Source organism: Pseudophryne corroboree, chromosome 2 (assembly GCF_028390025.1).
Source record: "Pseudophryne corroboree isolate aPseCor3 chromosome 2, aPseCor3.hap2, whole genome shotgun sequence".
Classification (NCBI taxonomy): domain Eukaryota; kingdom Metazoa; phylum Chordata; class Amphibia; order Anura; family Myobatrachidae; genus Pseudophryne; species Pseudophryne corroboree.
In genome coordinates this window covers 51,568,331-51,595,780 of record NC_086445.1, presented here as the reverse complement: position 1 = coordinate 51,595,780, position 27,450 = coordinate 51,568,331, and the positions used below count along the sequence as shown (strand labels likewise).

The 27,450-nt window shown below is 48.4% G+C and overlaps 1 protein-coding gene across 2 annotated transcripts in view; it reads left to right on the top strand.

Moving 5' to 3' along the window:
- Positions 1–27,450, top strand: part of INTS4 (integrator complex subunit 4) — an 83,115-nt gene that overhangs the window by 53,472 nt on the left and 2,193 nt on the right. Inside the window, exons 11-22 of one of the 2 annotated variants that reach the window (XM_063951295.1) lie at positions 7,495–7,700; positions 8,202–8,344; positions 14,893–15,008; positions 15,206–15,339; positions 15,871–16,028; positions 22,024–22,117; positions 22,887–22,967; positions 23,092–23,222; positions 23,599–23,658; positions 24,450–24,609; positions 25,686–25,829; positions 26,738–26,858. In XM_063951295.1, the coding sequence (XP_063807365.1) occupies positions 7,495–7,700; positions 8,202–8,344; positions 14,893–15,008; positions 15,206–15,339; positions 15,871–16,028; positions 22,024–22,117; positions 22,887–22,967; positions 23,092–23,222; positions 23,599–23,658; positions 24,450–24,609; positions 25,686–25,829; positions 26,738–26,858 (1,548 nt within the window). The remainder of the gene's footprint in view (positions 1–7,494; positions 7,701–8,201; positions 8,345–14,892; positions 15,009–15,205; positions 15,340–15,870; positions 16,029–22,023; positions 22,118–22,886; positions 22,968–23,091; positions 23,223–23,598; positions 23,659–24,449; positions 24,610–25,685; positions 25,830–26,737; positions 26,859–27,450) is intronic. The other variant, XM_063951296.1, reaches the window with a different exon arrangement.

Here is a 27,450-nt window from a genome sequence, read left to right as displayed (position 1 = left end):
ACTTTGAAGAAGCTGTTAATAATAATAATAATAATAATAAAAAATTATTATTATTATTATTATTATTATTATAAAGGGGCAAACGTAATTAAATACAAGAGCTCCTGTTATTATAATCCTGCCAACACAGTGCAGTAGGGATGTGTGTAATTTTTGCATCTATAGATAACCAGACACATCCAATATATGTAGAGCCTACACATCTGCTGACTGCTGTAGGCAACGGGCTGCTGCTGACTGAAACTACAAGTGTCAGAATGCTGAGACTTGCAGTTCCACTCCGTTTGCCAGGTACCGGCACCAAGGGGTGAGACTCACCGATGTGGTGCCCTCCTCCCGGGCCATATGCATATTCTACATCGTCCCGATCAGCAGCTCCTGCTCCCTCCCTCCCACCCTCTGCCGCAAAGCTCTCAAGCAGCTCAAGAACCCGCGCCTACTTGTGGGACCACCCTGGACACCGACTTCGGGCCGCACTGCTTGGTCAGGTCCTGTAGCTCGGAGCCTGGGCTCTTTGTTATGCTGAACACATCGTCCAGGGACAGGAAGGCCGGGATCAGCAGCCACACCATCTCCTGCTGCTCCTCCATCACCGAGACAGTGTGTCTCATCACACTGAAAAGCAGCAGTGTGCTAGGGTAGGCGAGCGCCCCGATCGTTCCTCTCTTAAATCTGTGCCTGTCACCTACGGTGATGTATCGGCAGCAGGGGGGGTTTCTACAGTGTGATATTGTTTTTCTACAGTGTATACATATGCTAATTTTCTATTCAATAATATGTGCTATATTTTGTTACTGCCTCCAACAGCTTTCTGCTTATACTTTTATCTATCTTAGATAGATAGACACATGTAAGGAACCTCCCCTTCCTATATACACTATATTTAGTCCTCCGGGGCCCCCCTTGTCTAAAGTACCCCGGGCCCCCTGGAGCCTTAATCCGGCCCTGCCACCAGTATGTATATAGCAGTACGGTACAGTAGTCCACTGCTCTACCTCTGTGTCGTCAAGTATACTATGCATCCATACCTGTGCTGCATTTTAGTTGTGCGCAGTATATAGTAGGAGGACAGTGCATAATTTTGCTGACCACCAGTATATATATAGCAGTACGGTACAGTAGTCCACTGCTCTACCTCTGTGTCGTCAAGTATACTACAAAAGTTCAGTAAAATGACCCAAAAATCAAAATTAAAAGCGTCTGATGAGAAGCGTAAACTTGCCAATATGCCATTTACGACACGGAGTGGCAAGGAACGGCTGAGGCCCTGGCCCGATGTTCATGGCTAGTGGTTCAGATTCACATGAGGATGGAAGCACTCATCCTCTCGCTAGAAAACTGCAGTGCCACTCCTAGATGGGCCAGGTGTTTGTGTCGGCCACTTGGGTCGCTTAGCTTAGCCATCCAGCGACCTTGGTGCACCTCTTTTTTTCTTTGCATCATGTGCTGTTTGGGGACTATTTTTTAAATCTGCCACCCTGTCCGACACTGCAGTGCCACTCCTAGATGGGCCAGGTGTTTGTGTCGGCCACTTGGGTCGCTTAGCTTAGCCATCCAGCGACCTCTGTGCAAATTTTAGGACTAAAAATAATTTCTCTAACGTCCTAGTGGATGCTGGGGACTCCGTAAGGACCATGGGGAATAGACGGGCTCCGCAGGAGACTGGGCACTCTAAGAAAGAATTAGTACTACTGGTGTGCACTGGCTCCTCCCTCTATGCCCTTCCTCCAGACCCCAGTTAGAATCTGTGCCCGGAAGGAGCTGGGTGCATTTTAGTGAGCTCTCCTGAGCTTGCTATTAAGAAAGTATTTTAGTTAGGTTTTTTTATTTTCAGAGAGCTTCTGCTGGCAACAGACTCTCTGCTACGTGGGACTGAGGGGAGAGAAGCAAACCTACTAACTGCGGCTAGGTTGCGCTTCTTAGGCTACTGGACACCATTAGCTCCAGAGGGTTCGAACACAAGAACTTAACCTTGGTCGTCCGTTCCCGCAGCCGCGCCGCCGTCCCCCTCGCAGAGCCAGAAGACAGAAGCCGGCGGATGAAGCAAGAAGACAGAAGCCGGCGGATGAAGCAAGAAGACATCAAAATCGGCTGCAGAAGACTCCTGTCTTCACATGAGGTAGCGCACAGCACTGCAGCTGTGCGCCATTGCACCCACACTAACCCACACACTCCGGTCACTGTAGGGTGCAGGGCGCAGGGTGGGGCGCCCTGGGCAGCATTGAGTACCTCCTGGCAAAAGCAGCATATATACAGCTGGGCACTGTATATATGCATGAGCCCCCGCCATTTTTTACACCAAATCGCGGGACAGAAGCCCGCCGCTGAGGGGGCGGGGCTTCTTCCTCAGCACTCACCAGCGCCATTTTCTCTCCACAGCTCCGCTGAGAGGAAGCTCCCCAGGCTCTCCCCTGCAGACTCACGGTAGAAAGAGGGTAAAAAGAGAGGGGGGGGCACATAAATTTAGCGCAATAATCATATATACAGCAGCTACTGGGTAAACACTAAGTTACTGTGTAATTCCTGGGTCATATATCGCTGGGGTGTGTGCTGGCATACTCTCTCTCTGTCTCTCCAAAAGGCCTTGTGGGGGTCCTGTCCTCATATAGAGCATTCCCTGTGTGTCTGGTGTGTCGGTACGCTTGTGTCGACATGTTTGACGAGGAGGGCTATGTGGAGGCAGAGCAGGTGCAGATGAATGAGGTGTCCCCGCCGACGGCGCCGACACCTGATTGGATGGATATGTGGAAGGTGTTAAATGATAATGTAAACTCCTTGCATAAAAGGTTGGATAAAGCTGAGGCCTTGGGACAGTCAGGGTCTCAGCCCATGCCTGATCCTACAGCGCAGAGGCCGTCAGGGTCTCAGAAGCGCCCACTATCCCATATTGTTGACACGGATTCTGACTCCAGTGTCGATGGCGATTATGCAAAATTGCAGCTTAAAATGGCTAAAGCCATCTGCTACATGATTGTAGCTATGAAGGATGTATTGCACATATCAGAGGTAAACCCTGTCCCTGACAAGAGGGTTTATATGTTTGAGGAGAAAAAGCAAGAGGTGACTTTTCCCCCTTCACATGAATTAAATGAGTTATGTGAAAAAGCTTGGGATTCTCCTGATAGGAAAGTGCTGATTTCCAAAAGGTTACTTATGGCATACCCCTTCCCGCCAACGGACAGGATGCGCTGGGAATCCTCCCCTAGGGTAGACAAAGCTCTGACACGCTTATCTAAGAAGGTGGCCCTGCCGTCACAGGATACGGCCTCCCTAAAGGATCCTGCGGATAGGAAGCAGGAAGGTATCCTGAAGTCTGTTTATACACATTCAGGTACCATACTGCGGCCGGCAATTGCGTCGGCCTGGATGTGTAGTGCTGTAGCAGCATGGACAGATACACTGTCTGAGGAACTGGATACCTTGGACAAGGATACTATTTTACTGACCCTGGGGCATATAAAAGACGCTGTCCTATATATGAGGGATGCCCAGAGGGACATTTGCCTGCTGGGCTCTAGAATAAATACAATGTCGATTTCTGCCAGAAGGGTCCTGTGGACTCTGCAATGGACAGGCGATGCCGACTCTAAAAAGCACAGCCTAAGAAAGCACCGTATTACCAAATGCAGTCCTTTCGATCACAAAAAGGCAAGAAAGTCAGAGGTGCGTCCTTTCTTGCCAGGGGCAGGGGTAGAGGAAAGAAGCTGCACCATACAGCTAGTTCCCAGGAACAGAAGTCCTCCCCTGCTTCAACTAAATCCACCGCATGACGCTAGGGCTCCACAGGTGGAGCCTGGAGCGGTGGGGGCGCGTCTCCGAAAATTCAACCACCAGTGGGTTCGCTCACGGGTGGATCCCTGGGCTATACAGATTGTGTCTCAGGGATACAAGCTGGAATTCGAAGTGATGCCCCCTCACCGTTACCTAAAATCAGCCCTGCCTGCTTCCCCCATAGAAAGGGAAGTAGTGTTAGCGGCAATTCACAAATTATATCTCCAGCAGGTGGTGGTACAGGTTCCCCTCCCTCAACAGGGAAGGGGTTACTATTCCACAATGTTTGTGGTTCCGAAACCGGACGGTTCGGTCAGACCCATATTGAATTTAAAATCCCTAAACATTTACCTGAAAAGGTTCAAGTTCAAGATGGAATCGCTCAGAGCGGTCATTGCAAGCCTGGAAGAGGGGGATTTTATGGTGTCTCTGGACATAAAGGATGCTTACCTGCATGTCCCCATTTATCCACCTCATCAGGAGTACCTCCGATTTGTGGTACAGGACTGTCATTACCAATTCCAGACGTTGCCGTTTGATCTCTCCACGGCACTGAGAATATTTACCAAGGTAATGGCGGAAATGATGGTGCTCCTTCGAAAGCAGGGTGTCACAGTTATCCCATACTTGGACGATCTCCTCATAAAGGCGAGGTCCAGAGAGCAGTTGCTGATCAGCGTAGCACACTCTCAGGAAGTGTTGCAACAGCACGGCTGGATTTTGAATATTCCAAAGTCGCAGCTGATCCCTACGACTCGTCTGCCCTTCCTGGGCATGATTCTGGACACGGACCAGAAAAAGGTGTTTCTCCCGGCGGAGAAGGCTCAGGAGCTCGTGACTCTGGTCAGAGAACTCTTAAAACCAAAACAGGTGTCGGTGCATCACTGCACGCGAGTCCTGGGAAAGATGGTGGCGTCATTCAAAGCCATTCCCTTTGGCAAGTTCCATGCGAGGACCTTTCAGTGGGATCTTTTGGACAAGTGGTCCGGATCGCATCTTCAGATGCATCGGCTGATCACCCTATCCCCCAGGGCCAGGGTGTCTCTGCTGTGGTGGCTGCAGAGTGCTCACCTTCTCGAGGGCCGCAGGTTCGTCATACAGGACTGGGTCCTGGTGACCACGGATGCAATCCGGAGGATGGGGAGCAGTCACTCAGGGAAGAAACTTCCAAGGGCTGTGGTCAAGTCAGGAGGCTTGTCTGCACATCAATATCCTGGAACTAAGGGCCATATACAACGCCCTGAGTCAAGCGGAGCCTCTGCTTCGCAACCAACCGGTGCTGATTCAGTCAGACAACATCACCGCAGTGGCTCATGTAAACCGCCAGGGCGGCACAAGAAGCAGGGTAGCGATGGCGGAAGCCACCAGGATTCTTCGTTGGGCGGAGAATCGCGTGCAAGCACTGTCAGCAGTGTTCATTCCGGGAGTGGACAACTGGGAAGCAGACTTCCTCAGCAGGCACGACCTCCACCCGGGAGAGTGGGGACTTCATCAAGAAGTCTTCACACAGATTACAAATCGATGGGAACTGCCACAGGTGGACATGATGGCATCCCGCCTCAACAAAAAGCTACAAAGGTATTGCGCCAGGTCAAGAGACCCACAGGCGATAGCTGTGGACGCACTAGTAACACCGTGGGTGTTAGTCGGTCTATGTGTTTCCTCCTCTTCCTCTCATACCCAAGGTGCTGAGAATCGTAAGGAAAAGAGGAGTGAGAACAATACTCATTGTTCCGGATTGGCCAAGAAGGACTTGGTACCCGGAACTGCAAGAAATGCTCACAGAGGACCCATGGCCTCTGCCTCCCAGACAGGACCTGTTGCAACAGGGGCCCTGTCTGTTCCAAGACTTACAGCGGCTGCGTTTGACGGCATGGCGGTTGAACGCCGGATCCTAGCGGAAAAAGGCATTCCGGATGAAGTTATTCCTACGCTAATAAAGGCTAGGAAGGACGTGACAGCAAAATACTATCACCGTATATGGCGAAAATATGTTGCCTGGTGTGAGGCCAGGAAGGCCCCTACAGAGGAATTCCAGCTGGGCCGGTTCCTGCACTTCCTACAGTCTGGAGTGACTATGGGCTTGAAGTTGGGGTCCATAAAGGTCCAGATTTCGGCCCTATCCATTTTCTTTCAAAAAGAACTGGCTTCTCTTCCTGAGGTTCAGACGTTTGTTAAGGGAGTGCTGCATATTCAGCCCCCTTTTGTGCCACCAGTGGCACCTTGGGATCTCAACGTGGTGTTGGGTTTCCTGAAATCCCACTGGTTTGAGCCACTTAAGACCGTGGAGCTAAAGTATCTCACGTGGAAAGTGGTCATGCTATTGGCCTTAGCTTCGGCTAGGCGTGTGTCAGAATTAGCGGCTTTGTCATGTAAAAGCCCCTATCTGGTTTTCCATATGGACAGGGCAGAATTACGGACTCGTCCGCAATTTCTGCCGAAGGTGGTGTCATCTTTTCATTTGAACCAACCTATTGTGGTGCCTGCGGCTACTCGTGACTTGGAGGACTACAAGTTGCTTGATGTAGTCAGGGCTTTGAAGATTTATGTAGCCAGGACGGCTGGAGTCAGGAAAACTGACTCGCTGTTTATCCTGTATGCATCCAACAAGCTGGGTGCTCCTGCTTCAAAGCAGACTATTGCTCGCTGGATCTGTAACACGATTCAGCAGGCTCATTCCGTGGCTGGTTTGCCGCATCCAAAATCAGTGAAAGCCCATTCCACAAGGAAAGTGGGCTCTTCTTGGGCGGCTGCCCGAGGGGTCTCGGCATTACAACTTTGCCGAGCAGCTACTTGGTCGGGTTCAAACACCTTTGCAAAGTTCTATAAGTTTGATACCCTGGCTGAGGAGGACCTTGTGTTTGCCCATTCGGTGCTGCAGAGTCATCCGCACTCTCCCGCCCATTTGGGAGCTTTGGTATAATCCCCATGGTCCTTACGGAGTCCCCAGCATCCACTAGGACGTTAGAGAAAATAAGATTTTACTCACCGGTAAATCTATTTCTCGTAGTCCATAGTGGATGCTGGGCGCCCGTCCCAAGTGCGGACTTTCTGCAATACGTGTATATAGTTATTGCTTTATAAAAGGGTTATGTTATGTTGGCATCTGTTGTTTGATGCTCTGTTGTTGTTCATACTGTTAACTGGGTAAGTTTATCACAAGTTATACGGTGTGATTGGTGTGGCTGGTATGAGTCTTACCCTGGATTCCAAAATCCTTTCCTTGTAATGTCAGCTCTTCCGGGCACAGTTTCCTTAACTGAGGTCTGGAGGAGGGGCATAGAGGGAGGAGCCAGTGCACACCAGTAGTACTAATTCTTTCTTAGAGTGCCCAGTCTCCTGCGGAGCCCGTCTATTCCCCATGGTCCTTACGGAGTCCCCAGCATCCACTATGGACTACGAGAAATAGATTTACCGGTGAGTAAGATCTTATTATTGTGAGATGTGAGGTGTTCAGAATAGACTGGAAATGAGTGGAAATTATGGTTATTGAGGTTAATAATACTATGGGATCAAAATGACCCCCAAATTCTATGATTTAAGCTGTTTTTGAGGGGTTTTTGTAAAAAAATACCCGACTCCGACAAAAAATTTTCAGGGAGGTTTTGCCAAAACGCGTCCGAATCCAAAACACGGCCGCGGAACCGAATCCAAAACCAAAACACAAAACCCGAAAAATTTCCGGTGCACATCACTACTTAATATCTACTTTACTCCCTCCAGAGGTGAGGATTGCAGCGGTGGAATCTCTGTGCCTGCTGGCTCGCTCCTCCCGACCCTTTGCTGAGAAATGTCTGGACTTCCTGGTGGACATGTTCAATGACGAGATAGAAGAGGTGCGGCTGCAGTCCATCCACACCATGCGCAAGATCTCTGACAATATAACCCTGCGGGAGGATCAGCTAGACACCATCCTGGCTGTGCTGGAGGTGAGGAAAGTCACCAGGATTTCTTGTGGCTTCTGATCTTTCTGTTTAGAATTGATCAGTTGGTATATTGACGTGCTTTAGTGGCCACAGGTTTTAAGGATATCAATTCTTGCGCACAGGTGGATTAATTAGTATCTTAGTCAATTTGATTTAACGATCTGTGCTCAAGCATGGATATCATTAAAACTTGGACTGTAAGGGTGCCTTGAGGTCCGAGTTTGGGAAGCACTGCTGTTGCAGAAACTCTTGGATCTATCATGGGGCGACAAGGGCTTTCCCTCTGGGGCATAAGAAGGAGGACCGTGCAATATATAGTTTCAGCATTTCTCCACTACTGAGGAACTGCGTTGCCGCCCTATGTGCACAGTGCAGAGAGTTGTATATGTTTAGACTTTACACCCCCATTGAGTTTCATTCCCTCCTATCTCGGCGCTCAGCAGGCAGGGGTTATAGAACACAGGCTACCGGGATCTGACGAATGCTCTGTCTCACCTTTTGTAGGACTCTTCCCGGGACATTCGGGAGGCCTTACACGAACTGCTCTGCTGCACAAACGTCTCCACTAAAGAGTGTATCCACCTCGCCCTGGTGGAACTTCTCAAGAACCTCTCCAAGTATCCCACGGACCGGGAGTCCATCTGGAAGTAACTATCACACATCACACCGATAAGATTCACATTTACCCAACACAAGAAACTGTCTAACTCGCTGGAGATTAGCCAATGTGTTCTAAGGCCACTTATTCCGGCCACAACATAGATTGCCCCCCAAAAAAAGGATATCTATTAAATCATCCATATAAGCAAATGGGAAACATAAGTACATAGCTATAGAGAATTGGTAATTAGGAAAAGTAGAAAAATAATAACTATTATAATTGAGTACATCATTTTGTAATTGTTACTTTTTAATATACTGTAAATTAAATTGAAATATAAATGCTAAAATAAAATAAGAATTTACTTACCGATAATTCTATTTCTCGTAGTCCGTAGTGGATGCTGGGGACTCCGTAAGGACCATGGGGAATAGCGGCTCCGCAGGAGACAGGGCACAAAAGTAAAAGCTTTAGGATCAGGTGGTGTGCACTGGCTCCTCCCCCTATGACCCTCCTCCAAGCCTCAGTTAGGATACTGTGCCCGGACGAGCGTACACAATAAGGAAGGATTTTGAATCCCGGGTAAGACTCATACCAGCCACACCAATCACACTGTACAACCTGTGATCTGAACCCAGTTAACAGCATGATAACAGCGGAGCCTCTGAAAAGATGGCTCACAACAATAATAACCCGATTTTTGTAACAATAACTATGTACGAGTATTGCAGACAATCCGCACTTGGGATGGGCGCCCAGCATCCACTACGGACTACGAGAAATAGAATTATCGGTAAGTAAATTCTTATTTTCTCTGACGTCCTAAGTGGATGCTGGGGACTCCGTAAGGACCATGGGGATTATACCAAAGCTCCCAAACGGGCGGGAGAGTGCGGATGACTCTGCAGCACCGAATGAGAGAACTCCAGGTCCTCCTCAGCCAGGGTATCAGATTTGTAGAATTTTGCAAACGTGTTTGCCCCTGACCAAGTAGCAGCTCGGCAAAGTTGTAAAGCCGAGACCCCTCGGGCAGCCGCCCAAGATGAGCCCACCTTCCTTGTGGAATGGGCATTTACATATTTTGGCTGTGGCAGGCCTGCCACAGAATGTGCAAGCTGAATTGTACTACACATCCAACTAGCAATCGTCTGCTTAGAAGCAAGAGCACCCCGTTTGTTGGGTGCATACAGGATAACAGCAAGTCAGTTTTCCTGACTCCAGCCGTCCTGGAAACATATATTTTCAGGGCCCTGACAACATCTAGCAACTTGGAGTCCTCCAAGTCCCTAGTATCCGCAGGTACCACAATAAGCTGGTTCAGGTGAAACGCTGACACCACCTTATGGAGAAACTGGGGACGAGTCCGCAGCTCTGCCCTGTCCGAATGGACAATCAGATATGGGCTTTTGTTAGACAAAGCCGCCAATTCTGACACTCGCCTGGCCGAGGCCAGGGCCAACAGCATGGTCACTTTCCATGTGAGATATTTCAAATCCACAGATTTGAGCGGTTTAAACCAATGTGATTTGAGGAATCCCAGAACTACGTTGAGATCCCACAGTGCCACTGGAGGCACAAAAGGGGGTTGTATATGCAGTACTCCCTTGACAAACTTCTGGACTTCAGGAACTGAAGCCAATTCTTTCTGGAAGAAAATCGACAGGGCCGAAATTTGAACCTTAATGGACCCCAATTTGAGGCACATAGACACTCCTGTTTGCAGGAAATGTAGGAATCGACCGAGTTGAAATTCCTCCATGGGGGCCTTCCTGGCCTCACACCATGCAACATATTTTCGCCAAATGCGGTGATAATGTTGTGCGGTCACCTCCTTCCTGGCTCTGACCAGGGTAGGGATGACCTCTTCCGGAATGCCTTTTTCCCTTAGGATCCGGCGTTCAACCGCCATGCCGTCAAACGCAGCCGCGGTAAGTCTTGGAACAGACATGATCCTTGCTGAAGCAAGTCCCTTCTTAGTATCTCTTGAAGTTCCGGGTACCAAGTCCTTCTTGGCCAATCCGGAGCCACGAGTATAGTTCTTACTCCTCTCCTTCTTATAATTCTCAGTACCTTGGGTATGAGAGGCAGAGGAGGGAACACATACACCGACTGGTACACCCACGGTGTTACCAGAGCGTCCCAGCTATTGCCTGAGGGTCTCTTGACCTGGCGCAATACCTGTCCAGTTTTTTGTTCAGACGGGACGCCATCATGTCCACCTTTGGTCTTTCCCAACGGTTCACAATCATGTGGAAGACTTCCAGATGAAGTCCCCACTCTCCCGGGTGGAGGTCGTGCCTGCTGAGGAAGTCTGCTTCCCAGTTGTCCACTCCCGGAATGAACATCGCTAACAGTGTTATCACATGATTTTTCGCCCAGCGAAGAATCCTTGCTGCCATTGCCCTCCTGCTTCTTGTGCCACCCTGTCTGTTTACGTGGGCGACTGCCGTGATGTTGTCCGACTGGATCAGCACCGGTTGACTTTGAAGCAGAGGTCTTCCTAGGCTCAGAGCATTGTAAATTGCCCTTAGCTCCAGTATATTTATGTGGAGAGAAGTCTCCAGACTTGACCACACTCCTTGGAAATTTCTTCCCTGTGTGACTGCTCCCCAGCCTCTCAGGCTGGCATCCGTGGTCACCAGGACCCAGTCCTGAATGCCGAATCTGCTGCCCTCTAGTAGATGAGCACTCTGCAGCCACCACAGAAGAGACACCCTTGTCCTTGGAGACAGGATTATCCGCTGATGCATCTGAAGATGCAATCCGGACCATTCGTCCAGCAGATCCCACTGAAAAATTCTTTCATGAAATCTGCCGAATGGAATCGCTTCGTAAGAAGCCACCATTTTTCCCAGGACTCTTGTGCATTGATGCACTGACACTTGGCCTGGTTCTAGGAGGTTCCTAACTAGCTCGGATAACTCCCAGGCTTTCTCCTCCGGGAGAAACACCTTTTTCTGGACTGTGTCCAGAATCATCCCTAGTAACAGCAGACGTGTCGTCGGAATCAGCTGCGATTTTGGAATATTTAGAATCCACCCGTGCTGTCGTAGAACTACTTGAGATAGTGCTACTCCGACCTCCAACTGTTCTCTGGACCTTGCCCTTATCAGGAGATCGTCCAAGTAAGGGATAATTAAGACGCCTTTTCTTTGAAGAAGAATCATCATTTCGGCCATTACCTTGGTAAAGACCCGGGGTGCCGTGGACAATCCAAACGGCAGCGTCTGAAACTGATAGTGACAGTTCTGTACCACGAACCTGAGGTACCCTTGGTGAGAAGGGCAATTTGGGACATGGAGGTAAGCATCCTTGATGTCCAGGGACACCATATAGTCCCCTTCTTCCTGGTTCGCTATCACTGCTCTGAGTGACTCCATCTTGATTTGAACCTTTGTATGTAAGTGTTCAAAGATTTCAGATTTAGAATAAATCTCACCGAGCCGTCTGGCTTCAGTACCACAAATAGTGTGGAATAATACCCCTTTCCTTGTTGTAGGAGGGGTACTTTGATTATCACCTGCTGGGAATACAGCTTGTGAATTGTTTCCAATACTGCCTCCCTGTCGGAGGGAGACGTTGGTAAAGCAGATTTCAGGAACCTGCGAGGGGGAGACGTCTCGAATTTCCAATCTGTACCCCTGGGATACTACTTGTAGGATCCAGGGGTCCACTTGCGAGTGAGCCCACTGTGCGCTGAAACTCTTGAGACGACCCCCCCCACCGCACCTGAGTCCGCTTGTACGGCCCCAGCGACATGCTGAGGACTTGGCAGAAGCGGTGGAGGGCTTCTGTTCCTGGGAAGGGGCTGCCTGCTGCAGTCTTCTTCCGTTCCTCTACCCCTGGGCAGATATGACTGGCCTTTTGCCCGCTTGCCCTTATGGGGACGAAAGGACTGAGGCTGAAAAGACTGTGTCTTTTTCTGCTGAGATGTGACTTGGGGTAAAAAGGTGGATTTTCCAGCTGTTGCCGTGGCCACCAGGTCCGATGGACCGACCCCAAATAACTCCTCCCCCTTATACGGCAATAGTGCCGTTTGGAATCTGCATCACCTGACCACTGTCGTGTCCATAAACATCTTCTGGCAGACATGGACATCGCACTTACTCTTGATGCCAGAGTGCAAATATCCCTCTGTGCATCTCGCATATATAGAAATGCATCCTTTAAATGCTCTATAGTCAATAAAATACTGTCCCTGTCAAGGGTATCAATATTTTCAGTCAGGGAATCCGACCAAGCCACCCCAACGCTGCACATCCAGGCTGAGGCGATCGCTGGTCGCAGTATAACACCAGTATGTGTGTATATACTTTTTAGGATATTTTCCAGCCTCCTATTAGCTGGCTCCTTGAGGGCGGCCGTATCTGGAGACGGTAACGCCACTTGTTTTGATAAGCGTGTGAGCGCCTTTAATTTTCTATCAGGGGAGACCCACGCATCATCACACACTTCATTTAATTTATCTGATTCAGGAAAAACTACAGGTAGTTTTTTCACACCCCACATAATACCCTTTTTTGTGGTACTTGTAGTATCAGAAATATGTAACACCTCCTTCATTGCCCTTAACATGTAACGTGTGGCCCTAATGGAAAATACGTTTGTTTCTTCACCGTCGACACTGGAGTCAGTGTCCGTGTCTGTGTCGACCGACTGAGGTAATGGGCGTTTTAAAGCCCCTGACGGTGTTTGAGACGCCTGGACAGGTACTAATTGGTTTGCCGGCCGTCTCATGTCGTCAACCGACCTTGCAGCTTGTTGACATTATCACGTAATTCCCTAAATAAGCCATCCATTCCGGTGTCGACTCCGTAGAGAGTGACATCACCATTACAGGCAATTGCTCCGCCTCCTCACCAACATCGTCCTCATACATGTCGACACACACGTACCGACACACAGCACACACACAGGGAATGCTCTGATAGAGGACAGGACCCCACTAGCCCTTTGGGGAGACAGAGGGAGAGTTTGCCAGCACACACCAAAACGCTATAATTTTACAGGGACAACCTTATATAAGTGTTTTCCCTTATAGCATCTTAATATGTAATAATATCGCCACAAAAATGCCCCCCCTCTCTGTTTTAACCCTGTTTCTGTAGTGCAGTGCAGGGGAGAGCCTGGGAGCCTTCCCACCAGCAGTTCTGTGAGGGAAAATGGCGCTGTGTGCTGAGGAGAATAGGCCCCGCCCCCTTTTCGGCGGGCTTCTTCTCCTGTTTTTCTGACAACCTGGCAGGGGTTAAATACATCCATATAGCCCCAGGGGCTATATGTGATGTATTTTTAGCCAGCATAGGTACTTTCATTGCTGCCCAGGGCGCCCCCCCCAGCGCCCTGCACCCTCAGTGACCGTTGGTGTGAAGTGTGCTGAGAGCAATGGCGCACAGCTGCAGTGCTGTGCGCTACCTTAAGAAGACTGGGAAGTCTTCAGCCGCCGATTTCTGGACCTCTTCTCTCTTCAGCATCTGCAAGGGGGTCGGCGGCGCGGCTCCGGTGACCATCCAGGCTGTACCTGTGATCGTCCCTCTGGAGCTAGTGTCCAGTAGCCTAAGAAGCCAATCCATCCTGCACGCAGGTGAGTTCACTTCTTCTCCCCTAAGTCCCTCGATGCAGTGAGCCTGTTGCCAGCAGGACTCACTGAAAATAAAAAACCTAACAAAACTTTTACTCTAAGCAGCTCTTTAGGAGAGCCACCTAGATTGCACCCTTCTCGGCCGGGCACAAAGATCTAACTGAGGCTTGGAGGAGGGTCATAGGGGGAGGAGCCAGTGCACACCACCTGATCCTAAAGCTTTTACTTTTGTGCCCTGTCTCCTGCGGAGCCGCTATTCCCCATGGTCCTTACGGAGTCCCCAGCATCCACTTAGGACGTCAGAGAAATAAGGTTTCACTTTTTAAGTTAATTTTTAACATGATTACTTTTATGCACCATTGTATGATGTGTAATTAGATTCTACAGTGCTTCATAAACGTCCGCTTCCAATAACCATTCATTTGACATGTGCACGGTGCTGTGCATTTTCATATGGTAGCCCCTAAACTGTGCGTTATATTATACGCCCATATAGGACTGCAAAATAAAATGCTCAATTTAAGGGGCAAAATCGTGGCGATGAAAAGGTGCAGTTCCAGCATTGTGTTCATCGCCCAAACACTGCCCTTAATTCAGTGGTTCCCAAACCGTTTAATTGTACAATAAGTGTAAACATATATATAACGAGCCTTTTCATGCTCCTGTTGCCTGTTGTAGCCCTATATTACGCACGCTCTGTCGCAGATATCTCCTACAAATGAGGTTAGATGTCCGCTCTCAGCCTTTCTGCTTCATTTCATGATTAGTGTTCATTCTAGCACCCTGCACCTTTCAAATCTTGTGCAGTTCCTCTTTCCTGCCTGGGGTGTCACTCTCTGCTGTGATGCTTCTCAGCACACACAGGTTTGTATCACAGCACTGAGTAACAGATCAGAGTGTGCTGAGAAGCACCACAGCAGAGAGTGACACCCCAGGCAGGATAGAGGAACTGCATGGATTTTGAAAGGTGCAGGGTGCTAGAATGAACACTAATGATAATACGTCTCATCCGGCAGATGTCTGAAGTTCCTGGGTTGCAGACACCCCACCTTGGTGCTTTCCCTGGTTCCTGAGCTTCTGAGTACCCACCCGTTCTTCGATACCCCAGAACCAAACATGGATGATCCAGCGTGTATCCTTTGTTCTCAGTATAAGCAGTCAGCCGCTCTCTCTGTGTTCTGTACAGATGTCTTGGCAAGTGCCAGGTTTCCAGCCGATCCCTGAAGATGGTGTTGTAGTTCAGCGATGTCACAAGTTGCATTACCCAGCGCCGGCTGTGTGTTTCTCCTCCTGTTTCTGTGAAGACTTGACCTTCACTCTGGTTTCCAGATATAGCAGTTTTGGTTCTGATTTTCAATGCAGCAAAGACCTGCCCAACCATGCCAGCCCTGTTCTCTGACCACACGTTCCACCACTATGCCTACCTGCGGGACAGCCTCTCGCACCTGGTTCCAGCTCTGAGTGTAAGTCTGGAGAGGAGGTCTCCTCTCACCTGCTAGTTATAGCGCTAATAATATTACAATTATTCAAGTTAAAAACCTAATTCTGTGATGTATTTAAAGCTTAAATAAACCAAGAATAAACCTCCAAGAAATGAAACCTGTAAGGATTATATTTCAGGAGAGCACATTTTTTAAGTGGCCTATTGGGGCTTGTAGTTCCACAGCAGCTGCAGACCCAAAGTCAGCCTACCACTGGTCACAGGGCTGCCCAAGCCAGATGTTGACTCTGCTCATCCTAAACCTAAACCATGGGTTCTCAACTCAGTCCCCAAGTACCACCAACAGGTCAAGTTTTGTGGATGTCTCTAATCATGCACAGGAGAGTTAGTCTCTGTTGCTGGGTCAGTAATTATCTTACCGGCTTCCACAGACAGAAATCCCGAGAACATGACCTGTTGGGAAAACGTGAGGGTTGAGTTCCCCTGGTGTAAACCTCTCCTGAGGGTCTGATTGATGTTTCAGTGTCCCTGACCTGCCCTCTTTCCCCCGTAGCTGCCGGGTGTGAAGTGGTCGTGGATTCCGGATCTGGAGCGCGAGTCCACTCATGAGGATCCATCCCAGCAGTTTCTACAGAACAGCTTGGAGAGGATCCATAACCTGCAGAACCTGGGGACGCAGGGGACACAGGAACTGCTGGAGTTCACCATCCGGTAACTGGAGCTTCTGCCTCACTAGGGTGTGGGGGGCTGAGGGCAGATAACGGTCTCGTGCTGCAGTTACCATGTAGATATATATAGATTTATTTATTTTTTATCCAAGGTCATGTACTAATATAGTCAAATATTTAGTACTTAAAATAAAAAGTATCAGAATTTCTCTATCGTCCTAGTGGATGCTGGGGTTCCTGAAAGGACCATGGGGAATAGCGGCTCCGCAGGAGACAGGGCACAAAAAGTAAAGCTTTAGGATCAGGTGGTGTGCACTGGCTCCTCCCCCTATGACCCTCCTCCAAGCCTCAGTTAGATTTTTGTGCCCGGCCGAGAAGGGTGCAATCTAGGTGGCTCTCCTAAAGAGCTGCTTAGAGAAGTTTAGCTTTAGGTTTTTTATTTTACAGTGAGTCCTGCTGGCAACAGGATCACTGCAACGAGGGACTTAGGGGAGAAGAAGTGAACTCACCTGCGTGCAGGATGGATTGGCTTCTTGGCTACTGGACATTAGCTCCAGAGGGACGATCACAGGTACAGCCTGGATGGTCACCGGAGCCTCGCCGCCGGCCCCCTTGCAGATGCTGAAACGAGAAGAGGTCCAGAATCGGCGGCAGAAGACTCCTCGGTCTTCTTAAGGTAGCGCACAGCACTGCAGCTGTGCGCCATTTTCCTCTCAGCACACTTCACACGGCAGTCACTGAGGGTGCAGGGCGCTGGGAGGGGGGCGCCCTGGGAGGCAAATGAAAACCTTTTTTGGCTAAAAATACCTCACATATAGCCTCCGGGGGCTATATGGAGATATTTAACCCCTGCCAGAATCCGTTAAGAGCGGGAGACGAGGCCGCCGAAAAAGGGGTGGGGCCTATCTCAGCACACAGCGCCATTTTCCCTCACAGAAAGGCTGGAGGGAAGGCTCCCAGGCTCTCCCCTGCACTGCACTACAGAAACAGGGTTAAAACAGAGAGGGGGGGCACTAATTTGGCGTTAGAAATATATAAAAAAGATGCTATAAGGGAAAACACTTATATAAGGTTGTCCCTATATAATTATAGCGTTTTTGGTGTGTGCTGGCAAACTCTCCCTCTGTCTCTCCAAAGGGCTAGTGGGTCCTGTCCTCTATCAGAGCATTCCCTGTGTGTGTGCTGTGTGTCGGTACGTGTGTGTCGACATGTATGAGGACGATGTTGGTGAGGAGGCGGAGCAATTGCCTGTAATGGTGATGTCACTCTCTAGGGAGTCGACACCGGAATGGATGGCTTATTTAGGGAATTACGTGATAATGTCAACACGCGCCAAGGTCGGTTGACGACATGAGACGGCCGACAAACAATTAGTACCGGTCCAGACGTCTCAAAAACACCGTCAGGGGTTTTAAAACGCCCGTTTACTTTAGTCGGTCGACACAGACACAGACAGGGACACTGAATCCAGTGTCGACGGTGAATAAACAAACGTATTCCTTATTAGGGCCACACGTTAAGGGCAATGAAGGAGGTGTTACATATTTCTGATACTACAAGTACCACAAAAGAGGGTATTATGTGGGATGTGAAAAAACTACCATAGTTTTTCCTGAATCAGATAAATTAAATGAAGTGTGTGATGATGCGTGGGTTCCCCCCGATAGAAAATATGGGCGGTATACCCTTTCCCGCCAGAAGTTAGGGCGCGTTGGGAAACACCCCTTAGGGTGGATAAGGCGCTCACACGCTTTTCAGAACAAGTGGCGGTACCGTCTATAGATAGGGCCGTCCTCAAGGAGCCAGCTGACAGGAGGCTGGAAAAATATCATAAAAAGTATATACACACATACTGGTGTTATACTGCGACCAGCGATCGCCTCAGCCTGGATGTGCAGAGCTGGGGTGGCTTGGTCGGATTCCCTGACTAAAAATATTGATACCCTTGACAGGGACAGTATTTTATTGACTATAGAGCATTTAAAGGATGTATTTCTATATATGCGAGATGCACAGAGGGATATTTGCACTCTGGCATCAAGAGTAAGTGCGATGTCCATATCTGCCAGAAGATGTTTATGGACACGACAGTGGTCAGGTGATGCAGATTCCAAACGGCACAAAGGTGTATTGCCGTATAAAGGAAGAGGAGTTATTTGGGGTCGGTCCATCGGACCTGGTGGCCACGGCAACTGCTGGAAAATCCACCGTTTTTACCCTAAGTCACATCTCTGCAGAAAAAGACACCGTCTTTTCAGCTTCAGTCCTTTCGTCCCTATAAGAGTCATATCTGCCCAGGGATAGAGGAAAGGGAAGAAGACTGCAGCAGGCAGCCCATTCCCAGGAACAGAAGCGTTCCACCGCTTCTGACAAGCTCTCAGCATGACGCTGAGACCGTACAGGACCCCTGGATCCTACAAGTAGAATCCCAGGGGTACAGTTTGGAATGTCGAGACGTTTCCCCTGCGCAGGCTCCTGAAGGCTGCTTTACCAAGGTCTCCCTCCGACAAGGAGGCAGTATGGGAAAAAATTCACGAGCTGTATTCCCAGCAGGTGATAATTAAATTACCCCTCCTACAACAAGAAAAGGGGTATTATTCCACACTATATTGTGGTACTGAAGCCAGAAGGCTAGGTGAGACCTATTCTAAATCTAAAAAAATTTGAACACTTACAAAGGTTCAAATCAAGATGGAGTCACTCAGAGCAGTGATAACGAACCGGGAAGAAGGGGACTATCTGGTGTCCCGAGACATCAGGGATGCTTACCTCCATGTCCCAAATTTGCCCTTATCACTAAGGGTACCTCAGGTTCGTGGTACAGAACTGTCACTATCAGTTTCAGACGCTGCCGTTTGGATTGTCTACGGCACCCCGGGTCTTTACCAAGGTAATGGCCGAAATGATGGTTCTTCTTCGAAGAAAAGGCGTCTTAATTATCCCTTACTTGGACGATCTCCTGATAAGGGCAAAGTCCAGGGAACAGTTGGAGGTCGGAGTAGCACTATCTCGGATACTGTTACAACAGCAGGGGTGGATTCTAAAGATTCCAAAATCGCAGCTGATCCCGACAACAAGTCTCCTGTGCTTAGGGATGATTCTGGACACAGTCCAGAAAAAGGTGTTTCTCCCGGAAGAGAAAGCCAGGGAGTTATCCGGGCTAGTCAGGAACCTCCTAAAATCAGTGCATCATTGCACAAGGGCCATGGTAAAAAAATGGTGACTTCCTTCGAAGCAATTCCAGTCGGCAGATTTCATGCAAGAACTTTTCAGTGGGATCTGCTGGACAAATGGTCCGGATCGCATCTTCAGATGCATCAGCGGATAACCCTATATCCAAGGACAAGGGTGTCTCTCCTGTGGTGGTTACAGAGTGCTCATCTTCTAGAGGGCCGCAGATTCGGCATTCAGTTTTGGATGTTGGTGACCACGGAGGCCAGCCCGAGAGGCTGGGGAGCAGTCACACAAGGAAAAAATTTCCAGGGAGTGTGATCAAGTCTGGAGATTTTTCTCCACATAAATATAGCTAAGGGTAAATTTATAATGCTCTAAGCTTAGCAAGACCTCTGCTTCAAGGTCAGCCGGTATTGATCCAGTGGGATAAAACATCACGGCAGTCGCCCACGTAAATAGACAGGGCGGCACAAGAAGCAGGAGGGCAGTGGCAAAAACTGCAAGGACTTTTCGCTGGGCGGAAAATCATGTGATAGCACTGTCAGCAGTGTTTCATTCCGGGAATGGAAACTGGGAAGCAGACTTCCTCAGTAGGCACGACCTCCACCCGGCAGAGTGGGAACTTCATGGGGAAGTTTTCCACATAATTGTAAACCGTTGGGAATTACCAAAGGTGGACATGATGGCGTCCCGTCTGAACAAAAAACGGGACAGGTATTGCGCCAGGTTAAGAGACCCTCAGGCAATAGCTGTGGACATTCTGGTAACACCGTGGGTGTACCAGTCGGTGTATGTGTTCCATCCTCTGCTTTTCATACCTAAGGTACTGAGAATTATAAGACGTAGAGGAGTAAGAACTATACTCATGGCTCCGGATTGGCCAAGAAGGACTTGGTACCCGGAACTTCAAGAGATGCTCACAGAGGACTTATGGCCTCTGCCGCTAAGAAGGGACTTGTTTCAGCAAGTACCATGTCTGTTCCAAGACTTACCGCAGCTGCGTTTGACGGCATGGCGGTGGAACGCCGGATCCTAAGGGAAAAGGCATTCAGGAAGAGGTCATTCCTACCCTGGTCAAAGCCAGAAAGGAGGTGACCGCACAACATTATCACCACATGTGGCGAAAATATGTTGCGTGGTGTGAGGCCAGGAAGGCCCCACGAAGAAATTTCAACTCGGTCGATTCCTGCATTTCTTGCAAACAGGAGTGTCTATGGGCCTCAAATTGGGGTCCATTAAGGTTCAAATTTCGGCCCTGTCGATTTTTCTTCCAGAAAGAATTGGCTTCAGTTCCTGAAGTCCAGAAGTTTGTCAAGGGAGTATTGCATATACAACCCCCTTTTGTGCCTCCAGTGGCACTGTGGGATCTCAACGTAGTTCTGGGATTCCTCAAAACACATTGGTTTAAAACCAGTCAAATCTGTGGATTTGAAGCATCTCACATGAAAAGTGAACATGCTCTTGGACCTGGCCTGGACCAGGCGAGTGTCAAATTGGTGGTTTTTTTCTCAAAAAAGCCCATATCTGTTTGTCCATTCGGACAGGGCAGAGCTGCGGACTCGTCCCCAGTTCTCTCCCTAAGGTGGTGTCAGTGTTTCACCTGAACCAGCTTATTGTGGTGTCTTGCGCCTACTAGGGACTTGGAGGACTCCAAGTTGCTAGATGTGGTCAGGGCCCTGAAAATATAGGTTCCAGGACGGCTGGAGTCAGGAAAACTGACTTGCTGTTATCCTGTATGCACCCAACAAACTGGGTGCTCTTGCTTTTAAGCAGACTTTTGCTAGTTGGATGTGTAATACAATTCAGCTTGCACATTCTGTGGCAGGCCTGCCACAGCCAAAATATGTAAATGCCTATTCCACAAGGAAGGTGGGCTCATCTTGGGCGGCTGCCCGAGGGGTCTCGGCTTTACAACTTTGCCGAGCGGCTATTTAGTCAGGGGCAAACACGTTTGTAAAATCCTACAAATTTGATACCCTGGCTAAGGAGGACCTGGAGTTCTCTCATTCGGTGCTGCAGAGTCATCCGCACTCTCCCGCCCGTTTGGGAGCTTTGGTATAATCCCCATGGTCCTTTCAGGAACCCCAGCATCCACTAGGACGATAGAGAAAATAAGAATTTACTTACCGATAATTCTATTTCTCGGAGTCCGTAGTGGATGCTGGGCGCCCATCCCAAGTGCGGATTATCTGCATTACTTGTACATAGTTACAAAAATCGGGTTATTATTGTTGTGAGCCATCTTTTCAGAGGCTCCGCTGTTATCATACTGTTAACTGGGTTCAGATCACAGGTTGTACAGTGTGATTGGTGTGGCTGGTATGAGTCTTACCCGGGATTCATAAATCCTTCCTTATTGTGTACGCTCGTCCGGGCACAGTACCTAACTGAGGCTTGGAGGAGGGTCATAGGGGGAGGAGCCAGTGCACACCACCTGATCCTAAAGCTTTACTTTTTGTGCCCTGTCTCCTGCGGAGCCGCTATTCCCCATGGTCCTTTCAGGAACCCCAGCATCCACTACGGACTCCGAGAAATAGAATTATCGGTAAGTAAATTCTTATTTTAGTTAATATCACAAATGGGAAAGATCTAAATAAAACTAAAATATCTATTGTGACTAGGCGGGGCTGGTGCAACATTTTATAAGTGGCTCTGCCGCCCATTGGACGCCAACACCTGAATTATTACCACTTTCCTTTTGCGATAGTGAAACGGCGGGATAATTCAGATTTGTCACTCTATTTGTAGAAATCACAATGTGCCAAGTCAAATCATTCTAAAATAATTCATGCAATTGCTCCTCTAATGAGAGACTTTGGTAATGATGCTGAATGTGCTAATTTCTTGTATATGTTCCCCTCCAGGGACCTGCAGAGAATTGGGGAGCTCCAGTCTGAGCTGTCTGGCATGGCGGATTTCTCCGCCACCTACCTGCGTTGTCACTTGCTGCTCATCAAGGTTTGTCTCTCTCCACATGTGCTTGTGTATAATGACAAGGTGTTCCATCGTCTCCGTACACGGAGAGGCGCCTGTTTTATCACACTCTTATTTTCTTTTATTCCTTCTAATTTTCTAACACCCGTTGTAAAGAGGGTGGGTGAGGGGCAGTATTCCGCTATTAAGACTACAGTGGGAAGCAAGTGACTTTTCTACTTTAACGAAGGTATACCACAGGGCCATCTAGCTGGGCGCACCACTGTTGCTGGGTTTAAGGTGTGTGCTAAATAGTCACAGTTTCATAGTACCAGAATTGGGGGGGGTAGATGCACACCGTAATAGTTATATCCATGATTCTGCAGTGTAATATGCCCTGCAGAGTATGCTTTGTATTTAAAGTACAGTAACAACCAAAAACCACACCTCCTATTGTGCATAGCCACGCCCCCTCCAATCCTTCCGTCCTTCAGACATTTTTTTTTTTTTACAGACGCCTTGTCTTTCACAAGTATGTTCCTGGTTTATTCGTAATCTATCAACTATTCTTGGCTATACATGATAATAGATAGGCCCATGTAGGAGGGGATATCCATGTTTCCCTGCCACTATTGAGCAAGCTTTTGGTAAATCGAGGGGACTTGCTTACTTCCTGCAAGCCATGTTCTCTAGCCTGCTGGAAACGCGTTTCGCCATCCTCCCATACTGTACAGTAGAACTCTCACACATGACTCTCCCTAATCCTGTGGTGGGGATCCCATCACTCCGTTTCTGATGTCTGTGTGGATTTCAGGCACTGAATGAGAAGTTATGGAGCCTGGCTGCCCCCCTGTATGTGAAGCAGAATTCTCTGACTGCTGCGGCTGTGAAACAGGTGCGTAGTATGTGCCCTGTTACTCAGATGACCTGTGTGATGGGATACATGGGAAATGCTCCTCTGGAGTGTTATGTTTACCAGCTCTCTAGTATCCTGTCTGGTCTCTCTGCTTTTACTCCAGATCCTGGAAGACACGTACAAGATGGAGTTTATGTACAGCGGGCTGGAGAACAGACAAGTGGCCATTATACATCACATGAGGTTACAGGCAAATGCTCTCCAGCTCCTTGTGACCGCTCGGACCACTAAAGGGTGAGAGCTCATCGAGAGGGGGTCCCGGAGGTTGGGGGTGACTACTATTTTATAGGTGTGGCATGCTCTCACCATTATAATCGGAGCTGGTAATTGTCCTAGTATTCGATTGTGATGTTGCAGTAATGAGGTAACGGTTAAATGAAACCAGATCAGTCACCTACACACTGAAGAGGTGGCCAAGAAAATGGGCCAATGGCCAGATGATTGGTTTTGAGTTCCTAGTGGACTGCTTGGCACCTTTCTCATGAATCTTGTCTGTAGGTGGCCGACCTGATTAAGGAAGTAAAAGAAAATTGTATTGAAAATCGTTAAAGTTCTTGTTGTATTTTCCTGTGCCTTTACTTATTCCATTCGGTGCCTCTGATTTATACAGCATGGAGCCGCTATTCAGCCTGTGTGAGCAGTTCCTGCAGGAGGTGGATTCCTTCCAGAGGTAAGTGCCCTCCTATATGGCTTCTAAACTCTGCCTATTTTCTCCTTCATCCACTAGGGGACACTGGAGCATGTAGACCGTGGGGTATAGACGAGTGGATAATTGGAGCCTGGGACTTACATTTTTTTCAGCAAGTGTAGCTGGCTTTTCCCCCCCTGTTCTACACTCAGCCATCAGAGGGAACCTGCCTTTTAGCTGTTATCAGATGGCACCGACTCATTCTTTCATTACATGCACATATGCAGCTCTTACTGCTGAGCGTTGAGGTTTTCCACAATCTCAGGGTTAAAAATACAAACATGCTGCTGCTTTGAGACAAATCATTTGCAGGTGGAAGTTGCGACCTGATGATGTACTGGCGGATGCAACTGATTGGCTGACTGCAGCTAAATCCCTCCCGGTTATGCTAATATTCTCATAATGACGCTGTTGCAATCTGTTTTCATGAGTGCAAGAAGTGATTGGGTCACAGTAATAAAACATTGTCTATGGATCACGCTGTCCGACATGTACTGTAGTGCGTAAATCCACTTTGCATTTACCCTTTATGTGAGCAGTCATGAGCATGCATGCAATATCAGTCGTACGTATAAGTAAGCATCGGTATGCGATTACATAGCAGCATATACAGCAGTGAACGGGCAGTAACGAAGCCCAACATTTCAGACATGACCCCAGTACCACCATTGTATATGCTGCCGGTATGACGTACTGTGTCACTGTACTATAAGTCAGTCAGCGCAGTTATATGATCACGGTTCCGTCTTGTGTCACCCCCCTCCCCCATCCAGGTGTTTCATCTCTGAGCTCCCACATATGCAGGACAGCTTTGTGGACAAGCTGCTGGATCTAATGCCCCGGCTTGTTAACTCCAAACCCTTAGAAATGGTGAAAATCCTGCAGACCACCCTGCGGCAGAGCAGCTTCCTCCGTCTCACCCTTCCAGAGCAGGTAACCCCCTAATAATTATGTCTGAGCGTTTGTACAGGACAAGCGCCATCCATTACTTATAATCCTGAATATTTCCATCAATAATTGATAGGAGTATGGTTTACATGGAAATGGGGTATCATAAGAAGACAGCATGATTAATATACGTATATGTGAACTGCAAATGATCTCCTATATGGGACCAGCCTCTGTCCTCGTCCTTTTGTTGAAATCTCCGACATAACAGCACACTGAATTGAATAGCTCCGGGACTTTCTTCCTGACACTATTCAACTCGCGCTGAATTGAATCGAGCCCATTATGGCCCTCATTCAGAGTTGTTCTCTCGCTAGCTGCTTTTAGCAGCATTGCACACGCTAAGCCGCCGCCTACTGGGAGTGAATCTTAGCTTATCAAAATTGCGAACGAACGATTAGCAAAATTGCGAATAGACACTTAGCAGTTTCTGAGTAGCTCCACACTTACTCGGCATCTGCGATCAGTTCAGTGCTTGTCGTTCCTGGTTTGACGTCACAAACACACCCAGCGTTCGCCCAGACACTCCTTTGTTTCTCCAGCCACTCCTGCGTTTTTCCCAGAAACTGTAGCGTTTTTTTCACACACACCCATAAAACGTCCAGTTTCCGCCCAGAAACACCCACTTCCTGTCAATCACATTACGATCACCAGAACGAAGAAAAACCTTGTAATGCCGTGAGTAAAATACCTAACTGCATAGCAAATTTACTTGGCGCAGTCGCACTGCGGACATTGCGCATGCGCATTAGCGACTAATCGCTCCGTTGCGAAAAATAACGAGCGAACAACTCGGAATGACCCCCTATGTTCCTGAGTTTTCAACAGGCGATTTCAGGCAGAAGTCCTATTTAAAGAAAGTTATTCCTGTAAGCGATAATATGCTGTATAATGGTTTTATTTATGCAAAAACGTCTGTTGAGTGGACTTGCCATGAAAATGTGGCTTTTGTTTCAAAGTTCTGTGGATACATATACCATGGACATCTCTATAATGCCGGTTTCCTGGGGGTATATATGTATATGTGTGTTAGATGTGACATTTCAGCTCTTACTCTCCAGATCCACAGAGCTTCTGCTCACATTATTGAGCCAGCTGAAGAGTCCGATAACCCCATCCGATTCACCTCGGGTTTGATTGTAGCTCTGGATGTTGACGCCACATTGGAGAGTGTTCAGGATCCACAGAACACTGTCAAGGTTCAGGTATGGCCAAATACATTGTGATTGTACCGTCAGATGGTCTGCTTCAAGGGACCTAGATTGTCTGTGTTGAGAACAATAAAGTTTTGTTTATGTAGCTGACGTACCTCTGTTGTCACTAATTCCTAATGAAGTGATAGACTGCACTGGTATGAATTACAGGGTCAGCCCAATAAATGGCTGCCAGTACTATAAAGTGATGGGTACACTGTGCAGTGTATAATGGATTCCAATACTTTCCTATCCCTGGTGATGCAGTATATTGCTGGGTGCTGCCCTCATCACATGATGACTGCAGATTAAAGCGATGCACATCTGGGGATCAATAAGGGGGGGCAGTGTCACCATGAAAGGATCACACGGTACATCTGGGCATCAAAAAGCCAAAACAATATCCTCCCGACTAAGTTGCCCTGACAGAGACGGTGACCAGTAGGAGACCACTTCCCTCAGCAAAAATTCCTCCAGTACCGGGAACACCGGTCATAGCTGGGATGCGGAGTTCTAGTTGTGCGGTGAGGGAGAACAGCGAGATGATTTCCCACCATTAACACTACTTGGTGCCTCACTATCTCAGACCTCCCTTTGTGGACGGTGCATAGTGACAGGATTGCAATTTATTTAAAGTCAAACTATTATCAAATTATGGGGTCATTCAATCCTGTGCGACATAGATCCTAAATATGCCGTTATTTCTCTAAGTGGATGACTGCACAGTAATAGGGCAAGTGATGTTCAACATTCATGATGGGATAAAAACAAATGACTGCGTCTTCTAGTAATTTCCCATAGCAATCCGTTTACCATGAGTTCAGTGACTGGCACAAGGACGTGTGTGCGTATGACGAGGCCTGTGTATGGGGCGTCAGTCTGTTATTTACAGAGCTTGTGGTTTCTCTCTGTTTATCCAGGTTGTGTATCCCGATGGGCAGATCCAGATTATCCACCCTAAGCCAGCAGACTTCCGCAATCCTGGCCCCGGGAGACACCGGCTGATCACACAGGTTTACATATCGCATACGGCGTGGACAGGTAATCAGTGGAAGGGTTGGAACTGTACAGAACTGTGATTTGTTATTACAGAGCAAGGGAATGACGTTTGTAGGCTAGAGCCTATACAAGCTCATTATTACATAGATGGAGGGGAGTAATGGCACAGAAGTGCATGACCGATAAATCGGCATTTCTCCCGCAGGACCCCACATTGCAGCTTTTTACGGACCCTTTATAGTACACAGTGCAGGTATAACAAATTATAGTAGGTATGGTGCAGGTATAATGACTGGAGAGGAGGGGACACAGTGCTGGTATACTCACTAGAGGGAGGCACTGTGCAGGTATAGTGACTGGAGAGGAGGGGACACAGTGCTGGTATACTCACTAGAGAGGGAGGCACTGTGCAGGTATAGTGACTGGAGAGGAGGGGACACAGTGCTGGTGTACTCACTAGAGGGAGGCACTGTGCAGGTATAGTGACTGGAGAGGAGGGGACACAGTGCTGGTGTACTCACTAGAGGGAGGCACTGTGCAGGTATAGTGACTGGAGAGGAGGGGACAGTGCTGGTATACTCACTAGAGGGAGGCACTGTGCAGGTATAGTGACTGGAGAGGAGGGGACACAGTG